Below are 15,306 nucleotides of genomic sequence, written 5' to 3' on the forward strand. Positions count from 1 at the left end.
TCAGTAACGGACCTTTCACGTGCGTGCTTTTACGTTGCAAAAACACGCAATTGAGACGAATGAAAGAGATCACCTACCTGTTTGACGTTTAAAATCTTGCCCATCGCACAAAAACTTACTCAACTTGTCAGAAACTAATTCAATTTTATGATTTTTTGGTAATTTTTAAAATTTTTTCATCTAAATTTTCATTTTCAGTTCTTTTAAAGACAAATTTTGAAAAAATTTAGGTCAAAAACGAAAAATCTTGAAAATTCAGCTCAACGTATTTTGCATAAATTTTCAAATTTGACAACACTACACATGATCCGTAGCTCCATAGGCCGTCATACAGTGGAACAAGAGTGAATGAGCAGCGCATTTTCGCCACTTTTTTATTTGAAATTAGCAATAATTCTCCCGAAAAAAGCCGCAATCTGGAAGTTCGGCCCGCAAACTTTGCAGTCATGGAAACAGAAGTGATAAAACACGATGAGCAGGAGCTGGAAGAGGGCGAGGTAATTTTTTGTGCGTTCTACGTCGTACACGACTCCGTACACCGCAGGACGTTGACCAGCAGCGAAATTTTGTTGCAATCGAACGAAGAAAAAAAAACTAAAACGCAAATGTTAATTTCTCTCTTTTTCCTTTGCATTTGCAGCTAGATGACAGCGACGATGGTTACACGCCCTTGCAACGTCCCGGAATCGCGAGTTCCAGTCCCCCAAAAGTGTCTGCAACGAATGTTGTGTCGACGTCAGGTCCTGTCGTTGCTCCGTTGCATCCGCCTTCGCATCCGCACGACACCGAAGACGAAGAAGATAATTTTTCGTCGACCGATTCGTCTGACGAGAGCGACGTTTCGAACAAATTGCTCGATGGCAGGAAGAAAAAGAAGCGTCGCGAGATAAAAGTGCGTCCCATGAAGCCAGTGAAGCCCGTGGGGCGTGTTCGTCCGGAAAAATACAACGTTTGGACGGCAACACTGCAAGAGGATCTCATGGAGAACATGCGAGGATGCGACGTGAACAACCACAGACGCGATCGCGAAGTCGAATCGTACGACTATCGGATCAAATATCGCCTGAACGGCGATTCGGAGGCACCAATTACGGGCATTAAACGACGTCAATCGTATTCCGACGACTCAGACACCAGCAACAGGCAACAACAGTATGGAGACTCGAAGAGATTTCGTGCGAAAAATCACGCAGAAAAGAAAATCAGTGCAAAACTTCGATTGGGACCAAGATTATCCACGGAAGAGAATAGCAATGACGACGGAATGCCCGCCGTAGCGCGACATGTACTCGATTTGTCGGTCAACGCGGAATGCACGAACGAGGAAATCGCACAAGATATCGCCATGAAGTTGTACGAGGAAAAGGACGACTTGCTGTTGCATGCGATCAACACGATTGGCAGCGAAATTCCGATAAAACTGTTTGCCGAGACGCAAAAAATTGAATTAGATGGCGGCATGATGACGATGGATGGCTATCGACGCCGAACGCCGGGCGGAGTCTTCCTCTTTTTGCTCAAACACTGCTCCGACATCACGAAAGAGCAGAAAAAGGTCATTTTCTACGACGACAAGAAAAAATTCGAGAAGAAACGGAAGAATTCGCACGAAACGAAGCGCGATCAGAAAGTCGAACAGCTCAAAAAGAGTCTCGCCTTGACGAGTGGCGATCGGGAACGGAAAGACAGCCTTTCTTTACTCAATCCAGAGTCGAGTAATCCATGTAAGCCTTTTAAATTTCTTTAAAAAATCCTCAAAAATTAATAAAAAAAAATTTTTTTCTTGTAGCTCTTTCCAACCCTCCTCCATCGCCCGTGACAGACGACTGCCAAGACGGCAACGACATCGAACCGTCGACCAAAATTGTAAATAAAAGTGAGACCACACCATCCGTGAGACCAAAACAAGCCGCCACAAGTACCGTTGAACCAAACATCGCCTACGACGAGGATTTTCTCGACATGACGTGCGATGACATGGATCTCTTTTAGCAGAGAATTCCCGAGAAAAATGTTTGTTAAATGCGGTCAATTGTTAAAAAACAAAAAAAAATGTTTATGATTTAGAGAATTTTAGTTAAATTTATTTATACCATGTATAAAGTTTAAGAAAAAAAATATTTAGACAAAAAAACGAGAGACATGAGATTTGCCTACCCATGAAGTCTTTTCGAAACGCAAAAGAAAAAATAAGTTAAAATAAAGAAAAATACGTTTAATGAAGTATTTCCATAAAAAATGATTTTTCTTAATTTTTAATTTTTTTTTATTTTTAGTGGAGACTTCTATTTATCTACTCATAAGAATTCATAACTTTTCATCAAAAATTTATTTTTGTCGAAAAATTGATTTAAAATCAAACTCCAATTATGAGTTTCATTATTTATTGAATTTTTAACAGGAATTATTTTTTTATCATTTATCAATTTTTGAAATTTTTTTTAGATTTTTCCACTTTTTTTAAATTTTTCAATGAAAAAATTATTTTTGAATGATTAAAAAAAATATAATTTTTCTAGTTTTGAGACTTTTTAATTAAAAATATGTATAATTCTTCGAATAATAAAAATTTATAATTTTTCATAAAAATGCTCAAATTTCTCAAAAAATTACTGAAATTTATATTTTTATTTTAAATAAATTTTATTTTTTTTATTTGAAAATTTCATAGTTTATCATAATCTTACAAAATTTTAACTAAATTGCAAAATTTTTATTAATTTAAAAACATTTTTTTCTTAATATTTTCAACTTTTGATACTTTTTTAGTGAAAATCTGATCCGTTGAGTATCAAAAATTGTAATGTTTCAACAAAATTTTTAAATTTGCTCACAAAATTAGATTTTTCAAACTAAATTTTATATTTGACATAACATAATTTTCGCTAAATTTACCATTTTTATTCAAATTTTATTAATTTTTCATATTTTTACAAAAAATGACACAAAATTTCCAACAAAAGTACATGAAAACTGGTTGAAATTTGATATTTTTAGTCAAAATTTTATCTTTTTTCGTAAATTTATATCTCAAAAATAATTTGATGGATACGCCAGGTTGTAAATTTTTCAAGTTTTTTCAATATTTTAAGAGAAAAATCACAAAATTTTGGAAATTTTTCATTTAATCGACAAATAACGGCTGCCGTCATTCCAAAGTGTCACTTTTTGCAGCCCTGCGCAGTTATCCTTTCGACATAATGACTTTCCAGAAAATCGATGAACATAATTCTGGAAGGAAAAATGTCATTTTCCTTTCAGTTATTCACGTACTTCTGCACTTGCCATACGACATCGTGCATCTACAGACCCGCAACGACCTGCGTGTGCTAGCAGCGAGTGTGTGTGTGTGTGTGTAAGAGAAAAGAAAAAAGGAAAAGTTAAAAACATCATTTTTGGTGCAAACACACACAGAAGAAAAAAAGAAAAATATTATTTCGATGTCGAATAGTTTTTTAAAGTTCGTTTTGTCCTTTTAAAGGTAAATTTGGCACCCGAAACGCAGTCACATCGCTGCCCAATTGGATTTTCCCTAAAACCAAAAATTTTTTCGTGTTGCCTTTTTCTTGCCTTCGTTCAACGAAAAATTTTGCTCTCCAATTTCAGGTCAATACAAAATACAATCATTGCAAAGTTAACACTTTTGCACAAGATCGGTTGTAGGATAATGAAAAATTGGCAAAAGAAAATCTCCTTTCCGAGTCCTGGCGCTGCGAGGAGTGTTTGGGCACTGCCAGGACCATTCAGTGGATTGCCAGGTACGTCGAGTGTTGTCATTTTTCGGGCCTTGAAAACTTTTTCGTAATGTCAAAAAAAAATTATTTTTTTTTAATTATTTTTTTTTTCTTGTGCAGAAGACCATCACAACGAAGAGGAACAAACACCTACAGATGAAAAGGCAGATTCGGAAGCGTAAGTGACACCATTTTACGTGCAACGATAATAATTTGCGTGACATTTTTTTGTTGTTTTTTTTTCGTCGTTTGTTTGCAGTGGCATCGAAATTGATATCTTTGATGTGATAAAATCGGGTGAATTGTGCGAAGTTGAGAAACTTGTGGAAAAACTAGGTTCAGAAATTCTAAGTGCCCGTGATAAGCATGGCTATACGCCAGCACATTGGGCCGCCCTCGACGGCAACGTCGAAATTATGCGATATCTAGTGGAACGAAACGCTCCTGTTGATTTACCATGTTTGGGAACTCAGGGACCACGGCCGATCCATTGGGTAAGGCGTTTCCTGTGGAAAAAGTGAAATTTTTAGTAAAAAAGTGATTTTTTTAGGCTTGTCGGAAAGGACACGCGTCAGTTGTGCAAATCCTACTATCATCAGGGGTACCTGTGAATGCGGTAGATTTTAAAGGTCTCACACCACTTATGACTGCCTGCATGTACGGAAGGATAGCGACAGCTGCCTACTTACTCGGCATGGGTGCACAACACAGTCTTCAAGATATTAACGGGGATACAGCTTTACATTGGGTGAGTTTTGAGTTTTTTCTCAATTTTTTCACTTTTTTTAATAACAAAAAAAATTTTTTTTAGGCAAGTTACAAAGGTCACGCCGATCTAATTAGACTTTTAATGTATTCGGGCGTGGATTTACAAAAGACAGACAACTTTGGGTCGACGCCACTGCACTTGGCCTGCCTTTCGGGTAACATTCAATGCGTACGGATCCTGTGCGAGAAGCGCGGCCTCAATCTCGAGCCCAAAGACCAAAATGGCAAAACACCAATAATGCTTGCTTACTCACACCAAAATAACGAAGTCGTTAAATTGTTGCACAATAATTTGAAGAAAAAGAGTCGCTTCATGCCTGGCATATCAGAGCTTTGGGGATGGCTGTTTGGCGGTGCGGGTAATTCACGAGGACCGTTATTCCTGTTTTTCTTTTCCGTTTTACTTTGGGGCTATCCCATGTACGTCATAAGGGTAAGTTTTCATTTTTTTTTCGTGCCTCGTGGAGACGTCTGGTTAATTTTTTGCCATTTTTTAGTGCATTCCCATCACATGGAATCTCCTGCGACGCTCACACTACGTGTTCATCTACTGGAATGTCGTGATGTGGATCAGTTGGCTCGTCGCGAACCGCAAAGATCCCGGACGAATTCCCCTCAATTCAGACACATATTATCGTGCGATCAAACAAATTCCCTATTTTGATAAATGGAAAAAACGCAATATCATATTATCACGTTTGTGTCATAGTTGTCGTTGCTTAAGACCCCTAAGGGCAAAGCATTGTCGAATTTGCAATCGATGTGTTTCATATTTTGATCATCACTGTAAGTACTTTTTTCCTTTCTTAGACTAAAATTTTACTCGAACTTGACAAAAAATTATTTTTGAGCCTTAAATTTACTCGAAATGAAACTTTTTTAATGCAAATCTGAAGAAATTTTAATTTTTTGATATTTTTTAAATTAAAATTCATATAAAAAAATCATTCAAAATTATCATTGAAAAGCCTTTTTTGACGTAAATTTAACTTTTTTGTTCTAAAAATAACTTTTGAGGAAAATTAATTAATCAATTATGAATTAAAATAATCAATTTTAATAGCTGCCTACGTTTTTAGTTATTTTTAGTCACTCTTAATCTTTTTGAGTGTCAATTTGATGAAGTCATGGTTAAAGATTTTTTCAATAATTTGAGGAATTTTAATATTTGGAGCCCTTTTTCAAATATTTTTTTTTACATTTTTCATGATTTTAACTTTTATAAAGAAATTTTAATAGATTTTTTTACATTGAAATGCTGTTTGAGATCCGAACTCATACAATAATTGTTTTGTAAAAAATAATAATTTTTAAATTATTTAATATTAATTTAATTATTTAATAATTTTTATAATTTTTTTTAAATAATTCAATATAATTTTTTTAATTAAATTTATTTTTTAATTATCTTAAAATTAATTTAAATTAATTAACTAATTTAAATTAATTTTTTAAATTAATTTATCTTTTTTATTTTATGAAGTAAATTTTAAAAAATTAATTAATTAAATAGGTATAATTTAATTATTTAACTTCAATTTTTTTAATTAATTTATTTTATAATTTTTTAAATAATTTATCTTCACTTTTTTAATTTAATTTGACAAAAATATTAAAAAATTATATTCTAGAAAAATAAAAAAAAAATAAACATTTTAATTTAGATTTTAATTTAAGCTTATTGGAATTCTTTTAATTAATTATTAAATAAATAATTTTTTTATTAATTTTTCCGTAAATTTTTTTTTTATAAATTTTTATCTTTTTTAATAATTTTTCATAATTTAAATGAACTTGAAGACATTTTTTCATTAAAAAAGTTTCATTTTAGTTCAAAATTTCTAAAATCATCCAAAATTTTAATGAAAACTTACTTTTTTTCCACAGGCCCATTCATCTACAATTGTGTAGGTTTAAGAAATCGCGTCTGGTTCTTCTTATTTGTGTTAAGCGTGGCGGTTAATTGTTCGTTCACAATTTATTTTGCTTGCTACTGTGTAATGATTGAAGGTTTTACTCTCATATATGTGCTTGGGCTTCTAGAAGCTTTTGTATTCTGTGGCCTAGGATGGATTTTAACATGCACTTCGGTGAGTTATTCCCTTTCTGAGCACGGAACGCCTAATTTTGACCAAATTTTCTTCTTCTTTTTGCCGTAGATACTACATGCCTGCATGAATTTAACGACAAACGAGATGTTCAATTACAAACGTTACCCGTACTTGCGTGATAAACGTGGCCGTTACTCAAACATTTTTTCACGTGGTGTTGCTTTAAATCTTTTTGAATTTTTTGTGTGTTCGCCGAAGCAAGAGGAGGAGGACGAATTGATGCTGGAGGCGGAGCAACTTTGAAAATTAGCCACAACTCGATCGAATTGTAGTAGTTTGTATAAATTGAATCAATCAAAGTCCATGCTAATTTATTATAATAATGAGCAAGCACAAGAAGAACAACAACAACAACCATTTCCCCACAACAACAACAACAACAAGCGACATACAACAAGTCTTAGTGATAATAATAATACCATTAATAATTATACAACTAAAAATAATAATATTAAAAATAAGAAACATTCTAGTATCGGGCAGCAACAACACAAAAATGGTCCCTATTTTTATATTATGCAAGCTCGTTCTAGTTCATCGGCCACCCTTAAATCGCTACAATACATATAAGATAATGAAAAACTGCATTGATAACATAAACCTAATACTTACATAGCGAACAAACTAACATTACGAAGCAAATTAGAGACAAAAAAAACCCTAAAATAAAATTTAAAAAATTGAAATAATTTATTTAGGAAACAAATTAATGAAAAATATTCGCAACAAAATTCATTTTAAGATCTCACACCATTATTCTCATAGCATTCCATTTGTACAATTTTAAATATTTTTTCGCCGCATTTTGAAATTTTTACATTAAAAAAATACTAAGAAACTGTCACACACGTACACTTTTTTTAAAAAATTAAAAAAACTTTAAATTAAAAAAAAATATAAAAAAATTACAGTGCTTTGCAAATTTGAAATTTTTTGCATCAAAAGTTGAAATTTTTAAAAGAGAATAATTTTTGAATAAAATTTATTTTTTTACGATTTTTTTTACATGCAATTGACGGACATGCATGTTGTTAAATTATTTTTTTTTTTTGAATTAATAAAAAAATAAATTTAAATATTTTTTTTAAATAAATAATTTTTTTAAAGAATTTTTGGGTAATAAATATATTTTCAACTTTTAATGCAAAAAATTAAACTAATAAAAAACACTTAATAAAATTTTTCAGAGCACTGGAGTGATCATTATTGCATATAGTAAACAAAAATAGTGAAAATAATTTAAAAATAATTGATTAGGTAACAATAAATAAAAAAAAGAGACAGAAAAGTTATAAGAAATATTTTCTACAAAATTGTTGTTTAAAAAAATAATAATAATAGTAATGCGATAAAAGATAATAATTAATGCTTAGCTTGAGAAATAAATAAATAAAAAAAAACAACAAAAAAACTAAAAAAAAATTAGCTCAAAGTGAACATAAAAAATTACAATATTGCCAGATTATGCCGAAAAATAAATTTATAAAATATTCATCATCCAAAAAAAATACAGAGAAAAAGACGCTTGTAAAGTTCACCATTTATTAATAAAAAAAAATAAAAATTATTTTAGAGAGAAGGAAAATTTTAAAATAGAAACGAAAAAAAATCTAAGAGAAAATATCTTGAATTGTTATCACGTTATTATTATATGAATATTATTATTTTAAACAAATGATAAAAAATGACCATTTTTAAAAAAGAAAAAAAAATATTAAAAAAAGACTCTTGATGAGTTTGAAAAGTCTATGCAATTAGCTGTTAGGTACGTACAACAAATTATGAAAAAAAAATCTTGTTTCTATTTATTATCAAAAGACAAAAAAAAACTCTAGACGAAAGTGAAAGTGAATATAGATAGCTAATTTTATATTAATTGTAATAATTCTATCATTGTTATTTTGTCTAATTGAAAATTTTTTTCTCGTTTAATTTGTTGTCAACACCGATTTATTAATTATTATTCATTATTAATTAATTCTTAAATTATTATTAAATAATAAAAAAATATATTATAAGTCTTGTTATATTAAAACAAAAAAATAAAAAATCAAATCGCACTGTGCATAAAAAATCGATTTAAATATTAAATAAAAATTTAACACTAACTTTTAAGCTTGAAATATCATGAAGTTTTATTTATTTCTTTGTCTTTTTTGACCTTTGCTCGACGAACGCAAATGACAAATCGAAAAAGTGATAATTTGTGAAGAATTGTTTATTTTGGTGATAACTGGAGAATGACTAATTGGTTAGAAGTTGGCCTAAAATGTGAAAGATGACGATTGTTTATCAATTTTTTCAAAGAAAATTGATAAAAATGTTATGAAAAGTTAAAAAATATGAAAACTAAAAAAAAATCTTAACATAAATTTATTGTTTTTTAATTTTAAAAAAAATTTAAATTAAATTCATTTTTTTTTAAATTAAAATTCATGAGTTAAAACTAGAATTAAAATATTTTTAAAAATTTATAGTTTTAATTATTTTTTCCAAAATGGGCAAAAAGTTAAAAATTTTCCTTTAATTGTCTTTTTACAATTTTTTTAAGATAAAATTTAAAAAAAAAATAAATTCTAAAAGAATCTAGAAAATTGGAAAAAAAATATCGAAAAAAAAAAAATCGTAAAATTATTAAAAATTGATAAAAAAATCAAAAGCTTGCCATTCTTATAAGATAAGGTTAAAAAAGTAAAAACAATCAAAAATTTATTTAATGAAGCGAATTTTCGAATTTTTATTTCTTTTTTTTTCAATCATACACTTTCAGTTTTTTTTATAGATATTATTCATAATAATTAATACAACATTATCAGTTTTGTGTTTTTTATGCATGAGATAATTTTTAAACAATTTTTGAAATCGAATTCAGTTTTTCCTTTTTTTGCATAGGTTCTAAAGTAATAATTTTAGGTATAATAATAATCGTTAGACGATAAACAGTAAACAAATTTAATATTTTTTTTTAATAAATTCTTACATCTCATACCAATTTTATCCATATTTTATAATAATTAATTTTTATTATTAATTATTTGCAACAACTTTAGTTGTCTCTTTTTTTCTTTGTCTTGCGTAACAATATTTAGTACATTTTTTTTGCAATATCATAAATTGGGTTATTTTAATTTTTTTTGAATGAATATGCTGTGAAGATTATAATTAATGTTTTGTGTTAATTTTTATATTCCATACAATGTTGATATAAAAAATTCTTAAATTCTATTTTTATCATGATTTTTACCATCATTAATGTAATTATTTGTAAACACTTATAAATTTGTGTTAAATAATTTTTTTTCTTATTTTTTTGAAAGAGCAGATAAGTTTTTTTTTTCGTGAAGCGATTTTTTTTTGCCTTTTTTTCGCAACAGGATTATCGGGAAAGTTGGATTTTTTTAAGAGTGTCATCAGTCGAGCTGCTTATTCTTTGTAAATTGACGTGTCCATGGGCGACGGAGGATTGCCGGGAGTCAGTAAGTTATTGGCAGGAGTTGCAGCGTTATTGGCAACGTGTTGGTGATGGTGTCCCGACGACGAACTACTGCCGGAATTGAGCACAATGGGAGCTGACGTGTTAAGTTGTGGAATTGGGATTGCAGGCTTGATGAAACGTTCGCTCGTACGACGACCGAAGAGTTGCCCGCATGCATAACATCGACCAGTTACACCTGAAAAAAATTAAAATTTGTCAAAATAAAATATTTTTTATCATAAATTTAAATACTTAAAAAAATCATAAAAAATTAAAAAAAATAATTAAAAATTTTTAATAATTTTTTTAAAAATATTTTTAAAGGAAATTTTATGTTTAAATACTAATTTCGGTAGAAAAAATGATCAACATTTAATATTATTCAAAAAAAAATTCTTGAAAAATTATAAAAAATCCTTTAAAAAATGTAATTTTTCATGAAATTTTTATATTTTTTGCATAAAATTTCAAAAAAAAAATATCAATAAATTTTTAGAGTGACTTAGAGCAAATAACAAACCTGCTCCGGGACTTAATGGACGACTACTGTTTGGACTGTGTGGCACTGGACTGCTGATTGTTCGTTGACGACTAGATGTCAAGATTCCCTCGTTGAATAAGCGTTCTTCTTCCATTTCGAGCGACGATTCAGACTCACTGAGATGACGACAAAGTGCCTCGCGACGTTCAACCTCCATTTGCAATTTTCGTTGCAAACGCATATTTTCGTCGCGAATGCATTTTTCCTCCTGCGCAAATTGCTGGGACTTTTGTTGACTCTGTTTCTCGGAATTTGCCAGTTGACTACGGAGTTTTTCGACTTCGGAACGCAAGACATCCACGTGGGCCGTTAACTGAGATGCTGTATCACCGTTTTCATTGTTTTGTTGGATTTCTCTGAAAATATAAAAAAAAAAAAAATTAAAATTAATTTCCATGAAATTTAAAAAAAAGTCCAAAAAATTTTGAAAATATTCTAAAAAATTAAAAAAATTGAATTAAAAGAAATTTTCGAGGATATTAAAAAAAAATTAATAAAAATTTTTAAAAAATCTAGAAAATTAAAAAAAAAATTGAATTTTAGGTTTTTTAAAAAATTTCGAGAAAATTTCAAAAAAAAATTGAAAAAATTTCGAATTTGAGGAAATTTTCGGAAAAATCTTACTTTGGAGTCGTTGGATCAGAAATCGGCTGATCCAGCTTAATTTGTAAGGAACGTTTTTCCGCTTCCAGCTTGTCCATGCGTTTCCACAGCTTATTGACGAGCGCCTCCTGCTCCTGTTCCAACGTGTTTTCGAGTTCAACCATTTCGCGACGCAACTGCTCCAGATTTGTCTGCTTCGCCAACGTTTCTGCCTCGAGTTTCTCGATTTTTCGCATGAGTTTGTTCACGAGACACTCCTGTTCCTGCTCCAACGTCTGCTCAAGCTCGCACTTTTCCTGACGCAGCTGGTCCAATTTGCGCGACAAATCGTTCGTAAGACACTCTTCTTCGCGTTCATAGTGATGTGCGAGCGATTCCTTCTCCTTTTTCAGCGCCTGGATCTTCTTGAGGAGCGTATTTGAGATGTATTCTTCCTCCTGTTCGGCTTTTGCTTGCTAATTTTGTGTGAAACAAAGGAAAAAAACAAGAATGAAGTCATCATCGCCAAATGACACAAATAACCATAAACACGGCGGAAAATTCGCGAAAAATACTCACGATAATCACAGAGGCTTGTCGAAGACTTCGATTTTCTTCCTGCAACACCTTCACGCGGATCTTGTACGTTTCCAGCTCGACCTTGAGAACTCTGTGCGGGACGAAAGGAGAAAATTAACCAAGATTAACATGCAATTTCGCTGCATTGGCCAGCAGTTCTTGCACTTACTTGTTCTGTTGTGTAAGACTTTCGATGCGTTTTTGCAGTTGTTGCTGCGATACCGGTGACGGCGGAAGCATCTGAGACGCGCCATCCAACGATGAACTCTCGCTTTCGCACGGACTCGTATCCATTTTGGGACTTTTCACGCTGGAAATTGGGAAATTTTGCTCGAGACTCGCGACAATTGATACGGGAAAAATGTTCAGCTGCTACGACAACGAATGAAAGTGGGAATTTTTCATCAATTTCGAACGTCTCAAAAAAATTTTGACACATCCCGATGCAAATTTTGATTGAAATTGTCAAAAATTGGTTTCAAAAAGGCGGTTTTTCACTTTTAAAGACATCTTTATTCGATAAATACTAAAAATTACACTTAAAAATACGGTAAAATCTAAAGAATACATCATCATCGACTAGATTCAAAGTTATTTTTCCACTATAGGTATTGCTTAATATGTTTCCCTTAAATATTTTTCTCACTTAACACTTTTAATTCCAGATAAAACTTAAGACGACGAGATATTTCCGCTGTTGAGAGCCTCGTGCGGTTGATTGAGGAGCTGTTGCAACTTGGCAGCTGCCGGAAAACTACCGAGATCCAAGGGGGTAGCGCCTGTCGTTGTTTGCACATACGCCAAAAGTCGTCGTAACTCCTCCAGCGCATTCGCCTGCATCAAAATATAGTTCTTGGCGAGCAATAAAGTGGCAATTTTTGATAATTTTCGCACCGAAGGCGAATGTGCGTACGGAATGACACTTCGGAGCTCATCCAGGGCGTCATTTAAATCGTGCATGCGACGTCGTTCACGCGCATTAATATTCAATCTCACGACTTTTCCTTGGCGATTTTTGTGTTTGCCCCCATTGGGATTAGCTCCAGCTGCGGATTGGCGGGCGGCGCCGCCTGAAGGTCTCATCATGCGCTCGACCGGGCGATTTTCGTTGGAATTCTCGTGTGACGGATGTGGGTGATGCGATGTGCTGGGTTGCCCGTAAAAACCGCCCAAACCGACGGCACCTAAGGGAGTTCGTCGTCCGGGGAGATTTTGCGGAGAGCTGGAGCTTTGATCGTGCGGTGTCGTCGTCATGTTAGCAGCAGCTGCAAGTTGAAAGTTGTATTGGTGATGAGGATCCATGAGACCTGAAATGGGAGAAAAATCGTTATTTTTTTCATTTTTTAAGGATTTCAAGAGTTTCCGAGGACGAATCATAGATGGAGTCATCGACGAAAAACATATGCTTTCTTGCATGCGTAATTTTAAAAGTTGTTTTCCCTCAAAAATCGCCGCGAATTTTGATTAAAACCAGATTTTGATGGTTTTGAATGTAAAATCATCCCGAAATCCATCAATTTGTGTCTAAATTTGAACGGATTTGAAGATTTTTGAGGAGAAAACACTTGAAAATAGTAACACTCACTTTGTTAGGCGATTTTTTCTTTCAATTCTGCTTGCTGTGAACGGTTTTTCTATCAAATTTTTAATTTTTCCTTAAATTTTTATTGTTACTTTTCAATTTTTAATTATTTTTTTCCTTTTAGCACCTCAAAACTACCAAAATTCAATCAGTTAGTGCTCACTTTCCAACACACGACGTTCATCACAGATTTATTTTTTGGCACTGATGCACTGACTCAAAGTTTTTCCGTACACCACGCACACACCCCACACAGCCACACACATTTCCATCGATGCTGCTTGTTGTTTTTCATCCCTTTGTACCGATTTGCGTACGGAAACCGATGAACAGGGGACCGGATTTTCGAAACCAAAAATTTATTTGTTTTGATCTTGACACAATGGAAAAAATATTCGAACATGCACCCTCCGTCAATTGAAGATCGCATCAAAAATCGTAACAGTTGGCCGTATTTCCATTCATCACAGACCAATTCAAACAATATGTTCACATTTAAATCTAAATAAAATACCGAAAACAGCCTGATCGTCATCCGTGAGAGGGAAAAAGTGCATTTTCTGCATGCATGGATCAATCCTAATAAGAATTCGTCCCCTTTTTTGATGAACGAGATTTTTTTTTTGTGTGAAGTTTAATTTTAAATACATTTAGAGCAGTGACGAGTGTGCGAGAAAGAGAAAAATTGACGACCGCAACAAATTTCGTAACGGACTTAATAGGCATGCAATATTACATTCGTCAGGGAATGCAGTTGGAATTTGTTTTAAACGTTCATTGAAAAAGGGGTTGTTTGAGTGAAGACATGAACCGGCGATGAAAATTTTGTGTATGGGAAATTTATTGAAAAGCTCGCAAGTTTTTTGTTTGTTTTTCAAATGAAAATATAAATGAAAACCGGTTTTAATGAGAAAATTTATTTAGAAAATATTTTTAAAAAATGAATTAAATTAAGTCACGTGACCAATTTTGATGCTTCTGAGAAAATTATTTGACAAGTTTTTCAAAAAAATTTAAAGAAAAAAATTTTTATGAGATTTTTTTATGAAAAACAGACCAAAACGCTGAGAAAATCTTTTTTTTTCAAAAATTTGTAAATGTCAATTTAAAAAATTGCCGTTAAAAATTTGAGAGTTACTTTTTTGCTAATTCAAAATATTTTTTAAACATTTTTGTCAAAAAATCAAAACATTACATGAAAATGATAACTACTAAAATTAAAAAATTAAGAAAAATTCATAAAAACAGAAAATTCGAATTAAAAATGTGTGGATGTCAATTCAAAAAATGACAGTTGAAAATTTGAGAATCGCTTTTATGCTAATTCAAAAATTTTTTTAAAACAAATTTTCGTCGAAAAATGATTAAGTAACATCAAAATTATAACAATTTCGACTCAAATTGACTCAATTCGACTCGAATTGAGAAAATTTTTTAAAATATTCATAAAAACAGAGAATTCGAAAAATTTGTGAATGTCAATTTAAAAAAAAATTGACCGTTAAAATTTTTTTTTCTTAATTTTTGCAATTTTTAGTTATTTTTGATCGTTTTCAACATTCTAAAGAACAAACACTAACAAAAACTTCACTGTCAAATGCATTAAATTAAATTTTGCAACAAAAAACTAAGTCAGTAGCAACTTTTTCATAATTTTTCCTGCAAAAAGAACAAAGAAAATCATTAAAAGATTACTTTTTTCATCACTTTTCGCAAACTTTTTTCCATACAATGCAATTATTTGTTCTAAATTCAAAGTTTTTTTTTCTCTATAAAAAATCCATTTACTTTTTGCACAATTTATGATGAAAAAAAAAATTATTTCATAAAAAATGGCAAATGGAACGCATTTCAATTGGGAGACAAAAGGAACAAAAAAAAATCCGAGGAAACTATTTTCCCATGCCATTAATGCCTTTTGTACGGAACTTTTC

General features: G+C 31.5%; 4 protein-coding genes across 4 annotated transcripts; 2 read left to right on the forward strand and 2 right to left on the reverse strand.

Annotated features, from left to right (window-relative positions):
- Positions 1-338: 338 nt before the first annotated feature.
- On the forward strand, positions 339-2,218 carry LOC134830574 (phosphorylated adapter RNA export protein). Its single transcript, XM_063844105.1, has 3 exons — positions 339-497; positions 641-1,724; positions 1,790-2,218. The coding sequence occupies exons 1-3, from the start codon at positions 447-449 to the stop codon at positions 1,990-1,992; spliced, it is 1,338 nt and encodes a 445-aa protein (XP_063700175.1). The 5' UTR covers positions 339-446; the 3' UTR covers positions 1,993-2,218.
- Positions 2,219-3,658: 1,440 nt separating this feature from the next.
- LOC134831762 (uncharacterized) lies at positions 3,659-7,151 on the forward strand. Its single transcript, XM_063845573.1, has 8 exons — positions 3,659-3,758; positions 3,855-3,912; positions 3,994-4,228; positions 4,285-4,482; positions 4,546-4,935; positions 5,000-5,288; positions 6,390-6,592; positions 6,662-7,151. Exons 1-8 carry the CDS (start codon positions 3,668-3,670, stop codon positions 6,854-6,856), a joined length of 1,659 nt encoding a protein of 552 aa, XP_063701643.1. The 5' UTR covers positions 3,659-3,667; the 3' UTR covers positions 6,857-7,151.
- Positions 7,152-9,417: 2,266 nt separating this feature from the next.
- LOC134829997 (coiled-coil domain-containing protein 6) lies at positions 9,418-12,148 on the reverse strand. Its single transcript, XM_063843325.1, has 5 exons — positions 11,960-12,148; positions 11,791-11,881; positions 11,254-11,687; positions 10,609-10,985; positions 9,418-10,284 (listed from the first exon to the last, which is right to left on the reverse strand). Exons 1-5 carry the CDS (start codon positions 12,082-12,084, stop codon positions 10,037-10,039), a joined length of 1,275 nt encoding a protein of 424 aa, XP_063699395.1. The 5' UTR covers positions 12,085-12,148; the 3' UTR covers positions 9,418-10,036.
- A 310-nt stretch (positions 12,149-12,458) lies between these two features.
- On the reverse strand, positions 12,459-13,929 carry LOC134828566 (class E basic helix-loop-helix protein 22). The gene is made up of 2 exons (XM_063841543.1): positions 13,887-13,929; positions 12,459-13,097 (listed from the first exon to the last, which is right to left on the reverse strand). Exons 1-2 carry the CDS (start codon positions 13,927-13,929, stop codon positions 12,463-12,465), a joined length of 678 nt encoding a protein of 225 aa, XP_063697613.1. The 3' UTR covers positions 12,459-12,462.
- Positions 13,930-15,306: the final 1,377 nt, after the last annotated feature.

This window comes from Culicoides brevitarsis, chromosome 2 (genome assembly GCF_036172545.1).
Source record: "Culicoides brevitarsis isolate CSIRO-B50_1 chromosome 2, AGI_CSIRO_Cbre_v1, whole genome shotgun sequence".
Taxonomy (NCBI): domain Eukaryota; kingdom Metazoa; phylum Arthropoda; class Insecta; order Diptera; family Ceratopogonidae; genus Culicoides; species Culicoides brevitarsis.